General features: G+C 48.7%; 1 protein-coding gene across 2 annotated transcripts in view; it reads left to right on the top strand.

Annotated features, from left to right (window-relative positions):
• Window positions 1-16,579, top strand: part of ARHGAP8 (Rho GTPase activating protein 8) — a 968,737-nt gene extending 952,158 nt beyond the window's left edge. For both annotated transcript variants that reach the window (XM_085652441.1, XM_085652442.1), the window contains exon 13: window positions 15,227-16,579. In XM_085652441.1, the coding sequence (XP_085508567.1) occupies window positions 15,227-15,424 (198 nt within the window). In that variant the 3' untranslated portion in view covers window positions 15,425-16,579. The remainder of the gene's footprint in view (window positions 1-15,226) is intronic.
• The last annotated feature ends 1,422 nt before the right edge of the window (window positions 16,580-18,001 follow it).

Below are 18,001 nucleotides of genomic sequence, written 5' to 3'. Positions count from 1 at the left end.
TTTGAGGAGATCTGTACAAGTTTTTGCTGAAACCCCAGATTTATGATTGTCAAGTTCCGCCGAACAGCAGGCTCAAACCGGCGTAGTGAGTGAGTAAATTTACCCAGAAAACACTAAACTGTGCCACTAACGGGCGGCCATTTTGTCGAGTTAGCGATCTAGACACCGCTGCCACAAGGACCCTAGCAGGAGCCGACTTGACAATTCAGGACGGGACAGTCTTGGCTCACAAATTCATCTTCTGAGCCACGGGCAGGCATAGTATGCTGGGCGAGGGTGCAGCTTTGATGAAGTGAGTACGGCATAGCCGATCCCCTTGACAATGAGCATTTCTCCATAGGAAACGTATATCTGTAACCAGTGTCTGACTAATTCACTGAAAAAACAAAGGTTACAGGGACATTATAGTTAGGGTCAGATTTTACTCATCCAAAACCAGAGAAATTCAGCCGGTCTAGTTACCTGAGTTAACTATAACTTGCACCCCCGCAATGCACTGCTTATGACCTCACTTATTACATCACTTATGACATGGTCAGTGACATCTCGTTTGACTTCTCAAATGACATCACTGGTGACAACAGCGATGACATCATCCAGTGACTGAGTGTTTTTAAAACGTTTGAGTGTTAAGTCTATATACCTGGTGTATTGGTGAATCAGTGGGTGTATGAGTGGCTGGATGGATGACTGAGTGGGTGCGTGACTGACTGTATAAGTGAGTGATTAGGTATCTCAGTGAATGTATGGGTGAGTGACTGGTTGTGTGAATGTGTGTATGTCTGTCAGTTGGGTGCATGAGTGTGTTAGTGGGTACGTCAATGGCTATATGAGTGATTGATTGGTTGTCTGGCTATCTCTATGGTTGTCTGGGTGTCAGTGGGTGAGAAGGTGTGTGACTGCCTATATGGATGAGTGAGTGGGTGAGTCAGTGGCTGTATGGGGTAGTGAGTGCATGTGTGAGAAGCTGTATGGTTGAGTGAGTGTCAGTATGGCTGTGTCTGTGATTGAGTGCTTGTGTCAGTATGGGTGAGGAACTGGGTATGTGAAAGGCAGTATAGTTAAGTGACTGCTATATGAGTGACTATGCATGAGTGAGTGAATGTGAGAGCAGCTACATAGATGACTGCATGCTTCTATCAGTGACTATATTCGATTGACTGTGTTACCATTTGTATGTGTAACTTCAGGTGAGTAAGTGGCTGTGTTATTGACTGTATGGATGAGTGCCTGTGTGTGAGTAGTTCTGAGGGTGACTATTTTGTATGGTTGTATGAGTGGATATGTAAATGGCTGTATTAGTGAGTAGGTGTATGAGTGGCTGTATGGGTGAGTGAGTGGATGTGTGTGTAGATCTATGGATCAGTGAATGGGTATGTAAGTACTGGTATAGCTCTGTGAATGGGTCTGTGAATGGTTGTGTGCGAGTGGCAAATAGTAACACATAGTCACTCGCCTATACAGTCACTGACAGATGCACTCACTCATCCATATAACCGCTCTCACATTCACTCATGCGTAGTCACTCATATACCCAGGCACTCGCCTATACTGCCTTTCAGATACCCTGTTACTCACCCATACTGACACAAGCACTTAATCACCGACGCAGCCATATACTCACTCACCCATACAGCTTCTCACATATGCACTCACTACCCCATACAACCACTGACTCACTCCTCCATACAGGCAGTCACACACCTCCACACCCACACCCACAGACACCAAGACAACCAATCAATCAGCCATATAGCCATTCATGTACCCACTAACACACTCATACACCCACTTAGACATCATCAACTGACAGACAGATACACACATTCACACAATCACTCACTTATACAGTCAGTCACGCACCCACTCAGTCATCCATACAGTCACTCATACACCCACTGATTCACCAATACGCCTAGGTATACAGAATCTGAAAGAAACACGTTAGTTAGATTCCTCACCTTAGAATATCCCCAGGCGTCGGGCTGGATCCGGAAGATTTTTGTAGCAATACCCCTTGCGCGTCGCTAGGCGTCGTCTGCGGCTCCGCGTCCATCGTCTGTGTCGTGCGCCGGGATGACGTCGTCAGAGTACTTAGACGCCGCCCTCGCGCGCTGACGTCAGTTCTTCTTTTTTCCGCGCCAGTAAGCGCAGATCCGGGAGAGCTTACCCCTAGTCGTTTTTTGACTAACCTTTTGAACCCTTTTTGGTCATCGACTCGACTCTGGTGCCGGTAGCATGCCTGGTTTTAAGGCCTATGACAGCTGTCATCGCTTGATGTCGGTGACAGATCACCATCGCCGGTGCCTGTACTGTTTGGGAGCCGACCACGACGCGGAGTCGTGCCTGGATTGCCAGGCCTTGACGTCGAAGGCTAGGCGGGAGCGGTCCCGTAAGCTACTCGAGCTTCGGCACTCGGCTCCGCGCCGCTCTCGGTCCCGGTCTAGGAGGAGGTCCAAGGACCGGTCGCGGAGTCGAAGCCATCGTCATCGCTCGTCGGGGTCGTCTGGTAAGTCCAAACACTCCAAACATTCTAAGAAGTCCAAGAGCCGACATCGCTCTAAGGACTCCCCTCGCCGGTCGCACGATCCGGCTGAGGGTCCGAGTGGTTCCACCACCGCGGCTCGTCCGTCCCCATACCCGCCGGTCCCTGGGACTGACGCAACTCTGGCGGAAGTCAGTGCCTTCCTCATGGCCATGAGGGGCCTGGCTCCGCCGTCGACGCCTGCCGGCGCGCCTTCGGGCCCCGCAGGTTCGACTGGGCGACCTCGCGAGCCGGTGGCTTCGGCGCCGTCAACGGCTCCGGCCTCGACGCCGCAGGTCCCCAAGGGGTCCAGGCCTGGACCCCTGTCGGCGCCGGTCGACCTCATGACGCCTCCTCTGCCGGCGCCGACACCGGTTCCACCACCGACGCCGTCCCCGGTCGGCGTCGTTCCCCAGTTTAGCCCAGTGCCGTCACCAACGCCGATGGGTGACTCCTTCGTCTTCTGTCCGGCTCCGATCATTCCTCCCGTTTATCGGGAATCGGATGACGAGGGCGACTGGGATGGGTCTGAGGACTCTCTGGCCGCACAGGCCCAGCTTTCCCAGGACTGGGCAGAGGAATTGGGGGACGCCAGCGGTCTGGATACCTCTCCAGACGCTGGTTTCATCTCTCCTCCGACTGTGGCTTGACCCTGTGGCCATGAGGCACAGGGTCAAGACTGATTTGCATATGGCCATGTCTGAACTGGGGTGGCGTAGTGGGCAAAAGAACAATGGATTTAACCCAGATCTCTTGACTGGGGGAGAATGTCTGCATTGTCAGCATTCCGTCCATCATTTGTTTGTTGTAACGCTTTTCGCCCTAAGTGGGATGGGTATTCCCAGACGTGGGACCCGTGCTCACTACGCCACTGGAGTCAAGCTATCCTGGCTGATGACGGCTGATAGCCAGAAACCGGTCCTAGGATGCTTGATTCCGGTCCAGGGAAGACATGGCTTGGCAGTTCGGTCTGGACTGTTCCCATGAGGCACAGGGTCAAGACTGATTTGCATATGGCCATGTCTGAACTTGGGTGGCGTAGTGGGCAAAATAACGATGGATTTAACCCAGATCTCTTGACTGGGGGAGAATGTCTGCATGGTCAGCATTCCGTCCATCATTTGTTTGTTGTAACGCTTTTCGCCCTAAGTGGGATGGGTATTCCCAGACGTGGGACCCGTGCTCACTACGCCACTGGAGTCAAGCTATCCTGGCTGATGACGGCTGATAGCCAGAAACCGGTCCTAGGATGCTTGATTCCGGTCCAGGGAAGACATGGCTTGGCAGTTCGGGCTGGACTGTTCCCATGAGGCACAGGGTCAAGACTGATTTGCATATGGCCATGTCTGAACTGGGGTGGCGTAGTGGGCAAAAGAACGATGGATTTAACCCAGATCTCTTGACTGGGGGAGAATGTCTGCATTGTCAGCATTCCGTCCATCATTTGTTTGTTGTAACGCTTTTCGCCCTAAGTGGGATGGGTATTCCCAGACGTGGGACCCGTGCTCACTACGCCACTGGAGTCAAGCTATCCTGGCTGATGACGGCTGATAGCCAGAAACCGGTCCTAGGATGCTTGATTCCGGTCCAGGGAAGACATGGCTTGGCAGTTCGGGCTGGACTGTTCCCATGAGGCACAGGGTCAAGACTGATTTGCATATGGCCATGTCTGAACTTGGGTGGCGTAGTGGGCAAAATAACGATGGATTTAACCCAGATCTCTTGACTGGGGGAGAATGTCTGCATTGTCAGCATTCCGTCCATCATTTGTTTGTTGTAACGCTTTTCGCCCTAAGTGGGATGGGTATTCCCAGACGTGGGACCCGTGCTCACTACGCCACTGGAGTCAAGCTATCCTGGCTGATGACGGCTGATAGCCAGAAACCGGTCCTAGGATGCTTGATTCCGGGTCCAGGGAAGACATGGCTTGGCAGTTCGGGCTGGACTGTTCCAATGAGGCACAGGGTCAAGACTGATTTGCATATGGCCATGTCTGAACTGGGGTGGCGTAGTGGGCAAAAGAACGATGGATTTAACCCAGATCTCTTGACTGGGGGAGAATGTCTGCATTGTCAGCATTCCGTCCATCATTTGTTTGTTGTAACGCTTTTCGCCCTAAGTGGGATGGGTATTCCCAGACGTGGGACCTGTGCTCACTACGCCACTGGAGTCAAGCTATCCTGGCTGATGACGGCTGATAGCCAGAAACCGGTCCTAGGATGCTTGATTCCGGTCCAGGGAAGACATGGCTTGGCAGTTCGGGCTGGACTGTTCCCATGAGGCACAGGGTCAAGACTGATTTGCATATGGCCATGTCTGAACTGGGGTGGCGTAGTGGGCAAAAGAACGATGGATTTAACCCAGATCTCTTGACTGGGGGAGAATGTCTGCATTGTCAGCATTCCGTCCATCATTTGTTTGTTGTAACGCTTTTCGCCCTAAGTGGGATGGGTATTCCCAGACGTGGGACCCGTGCTCACTACGCCACTGGAGTCAAGCTATCCTGGCTGATGACGGCTGATAGCCAGAAACCGGTCCTAGGATGCTTGATTCTGGTCCAGGGAAGACATGGCTTGGCAGTTCGGGCTGGACTGTTCCCATGAGGCACAGGGTCAAGACTGATTTGCATATAGCCATGTCTGAACTGGGGTGGCGTAGTGGGCAAAAGAACGATGGATTTAACCCAGCTCTCTTGACTGGGGGAGAATGTCTGCATTGTCAGCATTCCGTCCATCATTTGTTTGTTGTAACGCTCGGAGGAGGGTGCAGCTTTTTCTGTGGTGCTGCGCAAGGCGGCCAAAGCCCTTGGGCTGGAGTTGCCTGCTGTGGCAGTGAGGATGAACGTCCTCACCGAGGTCCTACAACCGACAGCAAGCTCTACTGAGCCTCTGCTGCAGTTTAATGAGGCCCTCATAGACGTTCTACAGGGCACTTGGTCCAAGCCCTCCACAGTCTCTCCTGTTGACCGGAACGTTGCCCGGCGCCACCGCCCTGCTCCGGGCGACCCCAGTTTCCTCTCTCAACACCCCACCCCGAGAGCCTGGTTATCCAGGCCTCCACTTCCCAATCCTCCTTCCCGTCCGCTCCACCGGATCGGGAATCCAAGAGGCTCGAACAGTTTGGCAAGAAACTGTTCTCGTCCCTGAGTCTGGGGCTGCGGTCCTTAAATACCGCTTGCATCTTGGACCGTTATTCCCACGCTCTGTGGGATTCGGTGGAGGACGTGCTGCCTCTGCGTCCGGAGGAGGCCCGGACGCGACTCTCCCAAGCACTTTCAGACGGGCGAGATGCAGCACGACATGCCATCAGGTGTGGACTTGACACCACGGACTCGCTAGGTCGGGCGATGAGCACCACGGTGGCACTTCGGCGTCACGCGTGGCTGAGATCCACGTCCTTTTCAGGGGATGTCCAGACTTCTCTCATGGACATGCCCTTTGATGGCACTCGCCTTTTTGGTGAGAAGGCGGATAGTGCGCTGGCTCGGTTCGAGGACTCCCGGGCCACGGCCAAGTCCTTGGGCCTCTCGGCCCCGCGGCCGCAAACTTCCGCCTTTCGCCCCTTTCGTGGCCAAGGAAGGGGTGCCTCCTCACGTCCACCCAGCCACCGGCCGCAGAACCTACCTGCAAGCGGTTGCGGGCGTGGCTTCCGCCGAGGCGGAACTGGAGGACAACGTGCCGGTCAGTCCACATCCACCCCGGCAGCATCCGCCTCAAAGCCCACCTAGTCCGAGCTTTCAGGCCCATTCCACGCCAGTGGGCGGCAGAGTTCGCCATCACCTGCTCCACTGGCGCACCATCACGTCGGACAAGTGGGTGCTGCAACTCGTCCGAAGGGGCTACTCCCTCCCCTTCGAGACGACCCCTACAACCATGCCACCGCAGAACCACCGTATGTCGGGGGATCATTTGCATCTTTTACGGGAGGAAGTTTTGGCACTCTTGGCCAAAGAGGCCGTCGAGCGCGTTCCTGGTCCAGAAGTAGGTTGTGGTTGTTATTCCCACTACTTTCTGGTTCCCAAGAAGGGCAAAGGGGGCCTACGCCCGATCTTGGACCTCAGGAGCGTTCACGCCTTCCTCCGGAAGGAACGGTTCAAGATGCTAACTTTGGCTCAGGTTCTCGCTGCCCTAGACCCTGGAGACTGGATGGTAGCGTTGGACTTGCACGACCCTTATTTCCACATCCCCATCCTGCCGGCCCACCGGCGTTACCTGCGGTTCACGGTGGGTCAGGAGCACTTTCAGTTCACCGTGCTCCCCTTCGGCCTCACCAGTGCCCCTCGGGTGTTCACGAAAGTGATGGCGGTGGTCGCAGCTCATCTGCGCAGATCAGGGGTTCCAGTCTTCCCCTTCTCGATGAGTTGCTGTTGAAGGCGGGCTCGCCCCAGCAAGTCGTCTCCCACCTCCAGACTACGGCAGACCTCCTGCTGGGGTTCTCCATCAATGTGCCGAAGTCGCATCTGAGTCCCTCCCAGAAGCTCCTTTTCATAGGGGCGGTTCTCGATTCGGCGCAGTTCCGGGTCTATCCGCTGGAACAGCGGGTCCGAGACATTCAGGCCCTGATTTCCATCCTCCGTCCTCTGTCTTGGGTTTCGGTCAGGTTGGTGCTAGGGCTGATGGCCTCCTACATCCTGTTGGTACCTCACGCCAGATGGCGGATGCGGGCTCTGCAGTGGGACCTGAAGTTTCAGTGGGCCCAGCAACGAGGCAACCTGTCCGACCATGTCTTGATCTCGGAGGGCACTGCGAAGCAGTTGCAGTGGTGGCTCACGAATCGTGATTGGGTCAGCGGCAGATCCCTCTCCCTACCCCAACCGGAGCACGTAGTAGTGACGGATGCGTCCCTCCTGGGATGGGGGGGCCATATGGGAGAGGCAGAGATCAGAGGACTCTGGTCTCCGGCGGAGACTCAGCTCCATATCAACCTATTGGAGCTGAGGGCGATCCGACTTGCACTGAAAGCCTTCCTTCCCTCTGTCCGGGGCAGTGTCGTGCAGGTGTTCACGGACAACACCACCGCCATGTGGTATTGCAACAAGCAGGGCGGGGTGGGGTCCTGGACCCTTTGTCAGGAGGCTCTGCGCCTCTGGACATGGCTGGAACATCAGGGCATCAACCTGGTGGTTCAACATCTGGCGGGATCTCTGAACGCCAGAGCAGACGAACTCAGCCGCCGGTGCATGATGGATCACGAATGGCGTCTGAACTCGGACGTGGCGCAAGGTCACTTTCTGCAGTGGGGAGAGCCTTGGTTAGATCTATTCGCCTCCGAAGAGAACGCGCAATGTCAGCAGTTCTGCGCGTTGGAATTTCCAAGGCGGCACTCGCTCGGAGACGCTTTTCGTCGCGAGCGGAGTTGCGGTCTGTTGTACGCCTTTCCGCCTATACCACTTCTGCCCAGAGTGCTGAAGAAGATCAGGCACGACCGGGCCCAAGTCGCCCTTGTGGCTCCGGATTGGGCACGAAGGTACTGGTATCACGAGCTACTCAGTATGTCCATCGATCCCCCGATACGACTGCCTCTTCGGGAGGACCTTCTGTCGCAGCAGCAGGGGACGGTCCTCCACCCGAACCTATCCAGCCTCCACGCGTGGAGATTGAGCGGCGGCAGTTGATGCCATTTGACTTGCCTCCTGAAGTCTGTGATGTCATTCTGGCAGCCAGGCGTCCCTCCACAAAGACGGTATACGCCTGCTGGTGGAACAAATTTGTGGCATGGTGCACAGCAAAGGCTGTGGATCCCCTTTCCTCTCCTCTTTCTGAGGTTCTCCTCTTTCTTCTTTCCTTGGCCCAGCAGGGCTCTGCTCTGGGCACCTTGAAAGGTTATCTTGCTGCAATCTCTGCTTTCTTACGGCTTCCTGATCAGCCTTCACTTTTCAAGTCCCCTATTGTTTCACGCTTTTTCAAGGGCATTACTCATTTATACCCTCCTGTCCCTTTCGTAATGCCTCAGTGGGACTTGAACCTCGTTCTCACTTATCTGATGTGCGCTCCTTTTGAGCCCCTTCACAACTGTCCCATTCGTCTTCTGACACTAAAAACTGCCTTCCTGGTGGCTATCACCTCCGCTAGGCGGGTGAGTGAGCGCCAGGCTCTGTCCATCACCTCCCTTCCTTTCGGTTCATCCGGATAAGGTTGTCCTCCAGACTCGTCCTTCTTTCCTTCCTAAAGTCGTGACTTCCTTTCACATAGGGCAATCTGTCACGCTGCCCACCTTCTTTCCGCCTCTGCATCCTTCAAAAGATGAAGAGAGGCTCCACCGTCTGGACCCAAAACGTGCGCTGTCTTTTTATTTGGACCGCACAAAACAGTTCCGGGTGGACGACCAACTTTTTGTTGGATACGTAGGAGCTAAGAAGGGTAAAGCCGTACACAAGCGGACCATCTCGCGGTGGGTCGTGTTGTGTATTAAACTCTGCTATTCTTTGGCGAAGAAGGTCCCTCCTGTCGGGCTTAGAGCCCATTCCACCCGGGCCACAGCCGCAACTACTGCTTTGGGACGGGGAGTCCCTTTTTCAGGCGGCGACGTGGGCTTCAATACACACGTTCGCCAGACATTATTGCCTGGACGGTCAAGTCCGGAGAGATGGCCACTTTGGCCGTTCTGTTCTCCAGGACTTTCTGGTGTGATCTTGGTTCGCAGACCCACCTCTGGGGTTGGTATTGCTGGGGTATCTATTCTAAGGTGAGGAATCTAACTAACGTGTTTCTTTCAGATGAACAAGTTACTGTAAGAAACATTAGTTTGTTAGATTCTTCACCGACCCACCCTGCCTCCCCTTTCTGCGAACCGATATCTAGTGTTACGGATCTTCCCTTCAGGGCCCTAGTTTTTTGGCACCAGTGTCGGTCTCTTGCATGGCTCAGCGTCCCTGGCGCGGAAAGCTATGTACAAGAACTGACGTCAGCGCGCGTGGGCGGCGTCTAAGTACTCCGACGATGTCATCCCGGCGCACGACGCCGACGACGGACGCGGAGCCGCGGACGACGCCTAGCGACGCGCAAGGGGTATTGCTACAAAAATCTTCCGGATCCAGCCTGACGCCTGGGGATATTCTAAGGTGAGGAATCTAACTAACTAATGTTTCTTACAGATACATCGTTACCGAAGGTAAGTAACTTGTTCTTTAACACTCAAACTTTTTTAAAACACTCAGTCACTGGATGATGTTATCACTGATGTCATCATCAGTGATGTCATTTGACATGTCATCATTGATGTTATCAGTGATGTCACTGACCATGTCATGAGTGATGTAATATGTGAGGTCATAAGCAGTGCATTGTGGGGGCGCATTATCTTGGGTATCTTTTACGGCGACATTTCTCTGGTTTTGTATGAGTGAATTCTGACCCTAGCTATAACGTCCCTGTAACCTTTGTTTTTTTTGTGAATTTATAAGGTTTTTTTAAATGCTAATTCCTAACTAAAACATCCCTGTAACCTTTGTTTTTTTTTCAATCAATCAATCAGGGGATATAGAGCGCAGCTACTCACCCAAAGGGGCCTCAAGGCACTGATGGGGGGGGCGCAGCTCAAGGGAGATTATGGAGCTCCGTCGAAGAGCCTGGTCTTGAGGTGCTTCAAGAACTTGGGGAGTGATAACGTCTGTCAGAGGTGGAGAGGGAGGGATTTCCATGCCTTGGCAGCAAGGAGGGAGAAGGAGCGTCCTCCTGACCTGGTCTTCTTTGTGCGTGGTACCGTTGCAAGGGAGAGCTAGGCCGAGCAGAGGGATCTTTGGGGTGCATGGAACGTGAGTCAGTGGTTCATATAGGTGGGTCCGGTGTTGTGGACGGCTTTGTGGGTGTGGGTGAGAAGCTTGAAGATGATTCTCTTCTCAATGGGGAGCAAGTGGAGAGTCCGTAGGTGTTGGCTGATGTGGCAGTGGCGCAGTAGGTTTAGGACTAGTCTGGTGGCGGCGTTCTGGACATTCTGTAGTTTGCGGGTGAGGTTCTTGTTGATCCCGACGCAGAGTGCATTGCGCTAGTCTAGTCTTCTGCTGATTAGGGCGTGGGTGACGGTTTTCCTGTGTTTGGAGGGAATCCAGTTGAAGGTCTTTAGGATTAGTTGGAGGGTGTGGTAGCAGGAAGAGGTGACAGCGTTGATCTGGCGGTCCATTTTGAGTTTGGAGTCCAGGATGATTCTGAGGTTGCTTATGTGGTCCGTGGGGGAGGGGAGTTCCCGAGGACAGGGGGCCACCAGGTGTTGTTTCAGGCATCAGTTGTGAGCCCATGATGAGTACCTCTGTTTTGTCTGTGTTGAGTTGTAGGCAGCTGTTCTTCATCCATCTGGCAACAGCTTCCATACCGTCTTGAAAGTTATGTTTGGAGAGGTTGGGTTCCTTGAACAGGGAGAGGATGAGTTGGGTATCATCTGCGTACGATACGATGTTGAGTCCTTGTGGTCTGACAATGGATGCGAGCGGGGCCAAATTGAAGTTGAACAGGGTTGGGCTGATGGAGTAGCCTTGGGGGACTCCGTAGATGGTTGGAGTGGGTTCTGAGAGGAAAGGAGGGAGTCTAACCCATTGCGTTCTGCGGGAGAGGAAAGAGCGGATCCAGCCGAGGGCCTTGTTCCGGTTTCTGGCGTCATGGAGTCTATGGGCTAGGGTGCGATGAGAGACAGTATCGAAGGCCGTGGAGAGGTCTAGGAGGATGAGAGCCACAATCTCTCCTCTGTCGAGGAGGGAGAGAATGCCATCTGCCGCAGCGTGAAGGGCGGTATCGGTACTATGGTTCTTCCTGAAGCCTGATTGGGAGAAGTCGAGGATGTTGTTTTCTTCTATGAAGGCGGCAGTTTGACAGCTTTCTCCAAGACGTTCAATGGGAACGGGAGCAAGGAGATAGGTCTAAAAGATTTTGAAGTCAGTGGGGTCCGCTGAGGGTTTTTTAAGGAGAGGGTTGATTTCGGCGTGTTTTCAGTCATCGGGGAAGGAGGCGGTCTCAAAGGAGTGGTTGATGATTTGTTGAAGCTTGGGGGAAATGATGTCTTCGGCTCTGTGGTAGATGTGGTGGGGCCAGGGGTCTGTGGGGGCCACAGAGTGCGTGGACTTCATAATCTTTAGGGTGTCCTCAATGCTGAGGGCAGTCCAGCTATTCAGTGTGGGCTGAGAATGGTGGGAGATGGTTCCTCGTGGACGTTTTTGTTGTCGAAGTTGTCATAAATGGTCTTGATTTTGTGGTGGAAGAAGGTGCTGAGTCTGTTGCAGAGGTCCTGGGAGTGTGGGATGTCTGTAGTCGTTGTTGGGTTGGGCGGACTCTTTGATGTTGCGGAAGAGTTCTTTGCTGTTGTGTGCGTGGGTGGAGATTCTATCCTGGAGTACTTTCTTCCTTGAGTTTGTGGTGAGCGGTGGTGGCTGTTTTGAAGTTGTCAAGGTCGGCTGGGGATTTGGAGTTCCTCCATAGCTTTTCGAGCCGTCTGCAGGTGCGCCTAGATTTAATATTTTTACTACACACATGCCTTAACCATGCAAAAATGTTAGTATTTTACAGGTAAGTATAGACACATTATACATAGATATGCATAAAAAACAAGGGTTTATACTTGCCTGTAATATACTTAGATTTTCGTGATAAAGGCATTCATGGTAAAGGCATATTGGTGGTGAAATAATGTAATTGTCAAGACTTTCGTTGCTAAGACTAATTTGTTGTTAAGGCATTGTTGTAAAGGAATGTTGGGGTTCCGGCTGTCACTGTTCCCTCATACAGCCACGTGGTAAATGAACAAAATCCTACCTGTGTGGTGAAGACATCCTTGTAAAGGCTGTTTCCTGTAAGTGTGTTTGCACAATGACAATGAGGGTGTTCCGGGGCATCCCAAGGCGTAGTTAGCCTTGGAAGTTGTGAATGCCCACAAGCAGGAACGTTAGTGGACATTAACAATATACAATAATAATTCCCCTTTGCAGTCTGGAAAGGATCATATATTTATTTCAGCCAAGTGCTGATGTAAATATTCTTTCTAGGTTGGGAAAGGAAATGGAAACCCCCAGATTATGCAGGACTGTAGTGGAAGGGATTCCTCCACAGTAAAATATTTTCCCCGTGGAGATAAAATGTGAATTTGCACAGGGGAATTTATTCTTACAATATAGAGTTTTTAACAAGGAAATCACATGGTTATCAAAGGAATATGTATGGAAACTTGCATCAGATACAGCTTTCCATGCGGATTCCTTGAGAGATTTAGAATTCCAAAAAGTAATAACAAACTACACTGAGACGTAGATTTAAAAATCCAAGTGTAGTTTTCCTACTTTTATTGTGAAAATGCTACATAATGATTAGTCTGATTTTACCCATTTGAAAAGACACCATCCGTTTGTGCTGGTTATTTATTAGATGGTATAATGGTGCTTCTAGAAACTACAACTGAGCCTTGGAGCACTAGTGAATGAAATGTGTAGGAAATGTGGTGACAAATATGACTCCTTATGGAGCTATGACAAATATATGGTGTATGTAGAGATAAATTATGTTTATTTGTTATAAGAAAATAATGGCCTGTTTTTAAAGAATGCTGTTGCAATACATTTATTTGTAATATAGGGATTTATTCTGCACTATCTTAGGACATTTATCAAATATATATAGGTGGTAGAGGGGGCAGTAAAGGATTAATGCTACAGGTTTGCAAACAAGAGATTAAACCATAAATAATAAATTTGTCTTGACACAATTTTGATATTTACTTAAGCGGGCAGGGCGGCAGTCGTGGTATATGAGGGCCTTGTGGAAAGCACAGTTTTACCCCAACCAATGATCGGAAGAGTCACAGCCTAGTGGTTGACCTTTTTTGTGCCAGTCTTCCATAGTCTTGAAGAAGACGCAGTGACTGGTGGCAAGGTGAGCAATTCAGGTATTTGATGTGGTAGAGCTCCCTCTCATAGGTAAAGTCAGGGAAACGGATAGCTCTCAAATCTGGCTGCAGCTTTGGGAGGGGAGGTGATCTTATGTCACTGTTGCGTGTAATAACTCATTACATACAAGTACACATTGCACATGCTCTCGCATCATAGCGGTAGATGCCATGATTGGGAGTTTATGCACTCCAACACAACTGGTTTTTGTTAAAAGTAGCATTTACCAGGGGCGGCTCCTCCATTATGGCGGAGGAGCATCGCCCCACTGCTGATAGCCATCAGAGGCAAAAGTTAAAATTAAAATAATAATAAAACAATTTTATTATCATTTTATTTTTCACAAAGCCAGCTGAGTCATAGGGTGGGGCAATCCTGAGCGTCAGGGAGTAGTGATGGGCACTGCTGAGTGTGAATGTCGGTTTGGCCGGCCGTCTTAGGACGGCCAAACCGACATGTGCACTTAGCATTTCTCCAACCCTAGCTGTGTTGCACAGCCAGCTGGAGAACAGACACAGGCTCCTAGGCCCTGTCTGAGCGGCAAACTAGGTCTCTCAGACCAATCCCATTGCTTCTTTCATGCTGGGTAGTAGTATTCCAGGCATGCAAGCATCGTCGGGATTGGCATCTGGGAGCCTGTGCAGTGTGCACCAGCCATGAGAGTTGCGAATCGGAAGAGGAGCAAGGCGGTAGCCGCAGCGGCAGGTAAGTTCTATTTTATAATTTGTATTTGTTCTTCTGTGTTTTTTTATTGTTGTATTTCCCCTGCACTGCCTCACCACTTTGCATTGCGATCAGCTGCCACTGGCAATTAATATCTAATTGGGAACTGTAGTTAACCCGTTTTTAAGCTGTTAACTTTTTATGCACTGATCTGTGAAGTGCTAATATCCAGCCATCCATTTAAGTAAAAACAAGTGTTTGGAAAGCCAGTGCATGTAAACAGTGACATTCACAAATGCTCTTTTAAAAACTACCCAGTTGGCTTTGTCAGTGCTAGAAAACAGGATTGCTTTCTGTGTAGAATACAGAAAAATTATATGTGACAACAGTGTTATACACACTTAATAGCCAGTAGTGTTAGTTGAGTGAGTGATGCTCCTCTGGAAAAAGCCAAAGTTCACTCAAAGCATAGTTTAAAGAATTGATAACAATATGTCTATCAGACAGCTGTGCTGCCGAGTCAGACCTAATAAAGAAAGATTTGGCAAAGCCAGTAGGTCTGGCTTTAATGCATCAAACTATGTAAACATTGGCATTCACATTTGCATGCACAAATGCTGTTTATCATATGAAGTCCTCGTTGACTCATTGACTTTGCCAATGTTGAGAAAAATGTAGCAAATGGAAATTGGGTTCCTTATATAGACTGTATATAGGCGACAAATGTGGCAAACGGCATGGATATTAAATTTACTTTTGAGATGTAAAATAGTCCCTCGTGCATTCCAATGGAACCACTTTCTGGGAGGCGGAATGATGCACCAAATAGCCAATAGTATGAGGTGAGAGCCAATCCCACTCTGTATATTTTAACAAATTGGTAACAGTACATCTCGCTGACAGTTACTTTTTCAAGCCAGACCTAAAAATGGCACCCTTCAGGATTTTGGATTTTAGCTACTTAAATGAGTTTGCCTTTGCAGTTCTAATTTTAATATGTCCTTAATATTTGTTTTGCATGGACTTGTCAAAGTGTGAGATGTTTGAGCTCTTTCTTATTCAACTACAACTAAGTTAATAATGTGCCCAATGAATTGTGTTTATTCAGCTGTTTTCTCCTTAAATGTTAATATATTTTCGGTTATTATAACTTAGATGTTTTCTATGTTATGTTTTAGGTGCACAAAGAGAGCCTGACCAACAAAATGACCTCTTTCAATCTGGGCTGCGTTTTTGGGTTGAATCTAATCTGGCCAGCAGAAGGAACTCTTTCGCTGGCTGCACTGGTTCCTGTGAATATGTTTGCAGAACTGCTAATAGAGTTCTACGAAAATATCTTCAGCTCCAGATCAGTAGCAGGAGAGATTTTACCGTAAGCTACAAAACCAGAGGATCAGTAAATGAAAAACTATGTTGTATTCATCGAGTTGAAAATGACCAATGCTTGATGCAAAAACGTATCTTGTGCCATCAATAAAGCAGGATGGACTCCTTATGTAATTCTTACTGTTTCCAAGCCTTCAAAATGTTCTTAAGTGCCCTTCTGTGATTTGTTTTCTTAGAAGCCCAACGTGCATTCAGATTACCTATCGAACTAGAACAAGCATTGGCAAAGCCCAAAGGTCTGTCTTTGGCTGCCGAGTTAATGGCTTTAACAATGCTTGTTTAATTTGCTATACTTTATTATAAGTTTACTATTGCAAAATGGATGATGAATTTATAAGCAACCTGGATGTGCATTTTGCAATGATAAAGTTTAGCAAAAAAGGCATTTTCAGATGGCCGATCATGCTCTTCCGTTGAGATATATGAACGACTATGCAAGAATGTTTTGTTATACGTTAGTCAATAATCAGCAATGACTTTTCATGCATCCACATGCATGCCCACAGAAGGATGCCAATCTTGGAGTGGTTTTCAAAGTCCATATGAATGTGGCCAGTGCAAACATTGCCTGTGGGCTACGTCACACTTCAAGCGGCAGCAAAGGCACGGAGTATCTGACCCTTACAAAACTAAATAATCTAAAAAATTATTTGTTGTACAGAAAACAAATTAAATTAAAGGAGACCTTGGCACTGAAATGGATTGTTTGGGTAACTACACCTGTGCACAGGAGAATACCGCTACTCAAGCTAGTTAATGGATGAAGTGGGCTGATCCATTGCCCCATGCTGTATGCTGTGGTAGGCTGAAGCAAAATGTAAATGACACTACAAGAGACCAATGGATGAAGAGGGCCAACTGAAAGCCATTCTTTGTAAATGTGAATTTATGTTTTTTTTTAAATTATTTATAAAAAGATATCTGCTCACAGCAGAGATGAAACAAAAAGCTTGAGGATTAGACCTTCAAACTAAATGGTAGAACTGTGTCAAATCTAACTGTATCAGATCTGTCGGAAGACGACAGCATGTTCCATGGTTCAAAGTTTGGAGGGAGAGTATGCAATGTGATGTTTTGCAAGGGTTGTACAGCTTTTGTATGCTATATTTAAAATAAGTCAAAATAAAATTTACATTCAATCTGTACAGAAGGAATACTGTGATATGTTACGGAGGTGTTGATGTCTGTGTCATATTATTAAGTAAATGTGATGTATTTTTAGGAGAGGAGTATGTCATCTTTGTTGGTGTAAAATCTGTCATTTATGCATAATCTGTCAGGCGGTGCGCATGCAGGATCTGTGTAGGAGTATTTTGAGACCGAAATATATTATGCACTTGGAATTTGGAACTCATAGCCCCTCAGTGGATGAAAGAGCCACTTCAAATCTAATTCGACCTGTTTTGTACGAATTATAGGTGTCCTAGAAAGCTTTAGTTATTCAGATCCTATTTGTAGGTGAAAGGCACTTTCCAGTGAACTGATTACATTTGAGTACTGTGTGCGCTCTGGTTAATAAAGGTATTTTGTTTGTGATAACCAATCTCAGATACAATTACAGAGAACATATGATCAAGTGTATATGGATCCCTTCATTTTTTTCTTCCACAGATTGCATCTTTAATACAATGTCTGTTCTCTTGTGCTTGTCATATTCATTATATTCGGATGCCTTGGAAAACAAGAATACAACCCGATTTATCTGAAAAAAGCATAGTGTGAGCCAATAAATAAGAGTAAAAATTCCAGGCGGCTTAGCACAGTACAGGCTAAGGGTACAGCCATTTTCTATCGTATCTTGAACTAGTATGAGACATTAATCAGATTTTACAAAAACTCGCAAGTATTTCTGTACTTCAGATCTTAGAATGCAACCATTGTTTTTAAAGTGGTAATAAGTAGAGTTGACTGGACAGTATAAAAATAGTCTGTGCAAGTGAGATTTCAAGCTATATATTTGACTAGCGAAGTAGCAATAGAGGGACGCAATATCTGCCTTTCTTAGCACTGTTTTACCCGTCTGATGGGAGGTTCGAAAAAGAATCTAAAAAATCCCTTGTCCATAGCTACATGGCCATTGAAAATCCTCCACACTCGCTAGTCAATTATATCACCCTGCCAATGAGCCATTGGGAGAGGAGCCTCCTGTTTCGTCTAAGCGCTGGCACCATCAAATTTGCATTATGTTTTCCCCTTTGCTACCACCCTGACCTCGATTGTACCCCTTGTCCGCGTGATGGCCAAAGTGGCCAAACTATTTTGCACTTCTTGTTTTTTGCAAATACTATCTAAAGTATATTAAGAGGCTTTTAACTCCGTATTTTAAAAAGCACATGCCTGTTAGTTTGGGAAACGCTTATTTAAAATTACTTACCCTGGACAATGATGAGTTGGTCTTTTGCACAGGCACTTTTTTGAGAATTGCAGTTCGAGCACGTCAAATGATGTCTAACCCTTGAGCCCTTATATTACCCTCTAATGACCTTCTATGAATTTTATGACCAGTCTATACTGTATGCTGCTATGGTTTTATCATAACTCTCTAATTTGTACATTTTTTAACTTGT

The sequence above is a fragment of the Triturus cristatus genome, chromosome 4_1 (genome assembly GCF_964204655.1).
Source record: "Triturus cristatus chromosome 4_1, aTriCri1.1, whole genome shotgun sequence".
NCBI lineage: Eukaryota > Metazoa > Chordata > Amphibia > Caudata > Salamandridae > Triturus > Triturus cristatus.
Note: the sequence above shows the minus strand (reverse complement) of the source record. Positions and strands in the feature narration are given on the sequence as shown.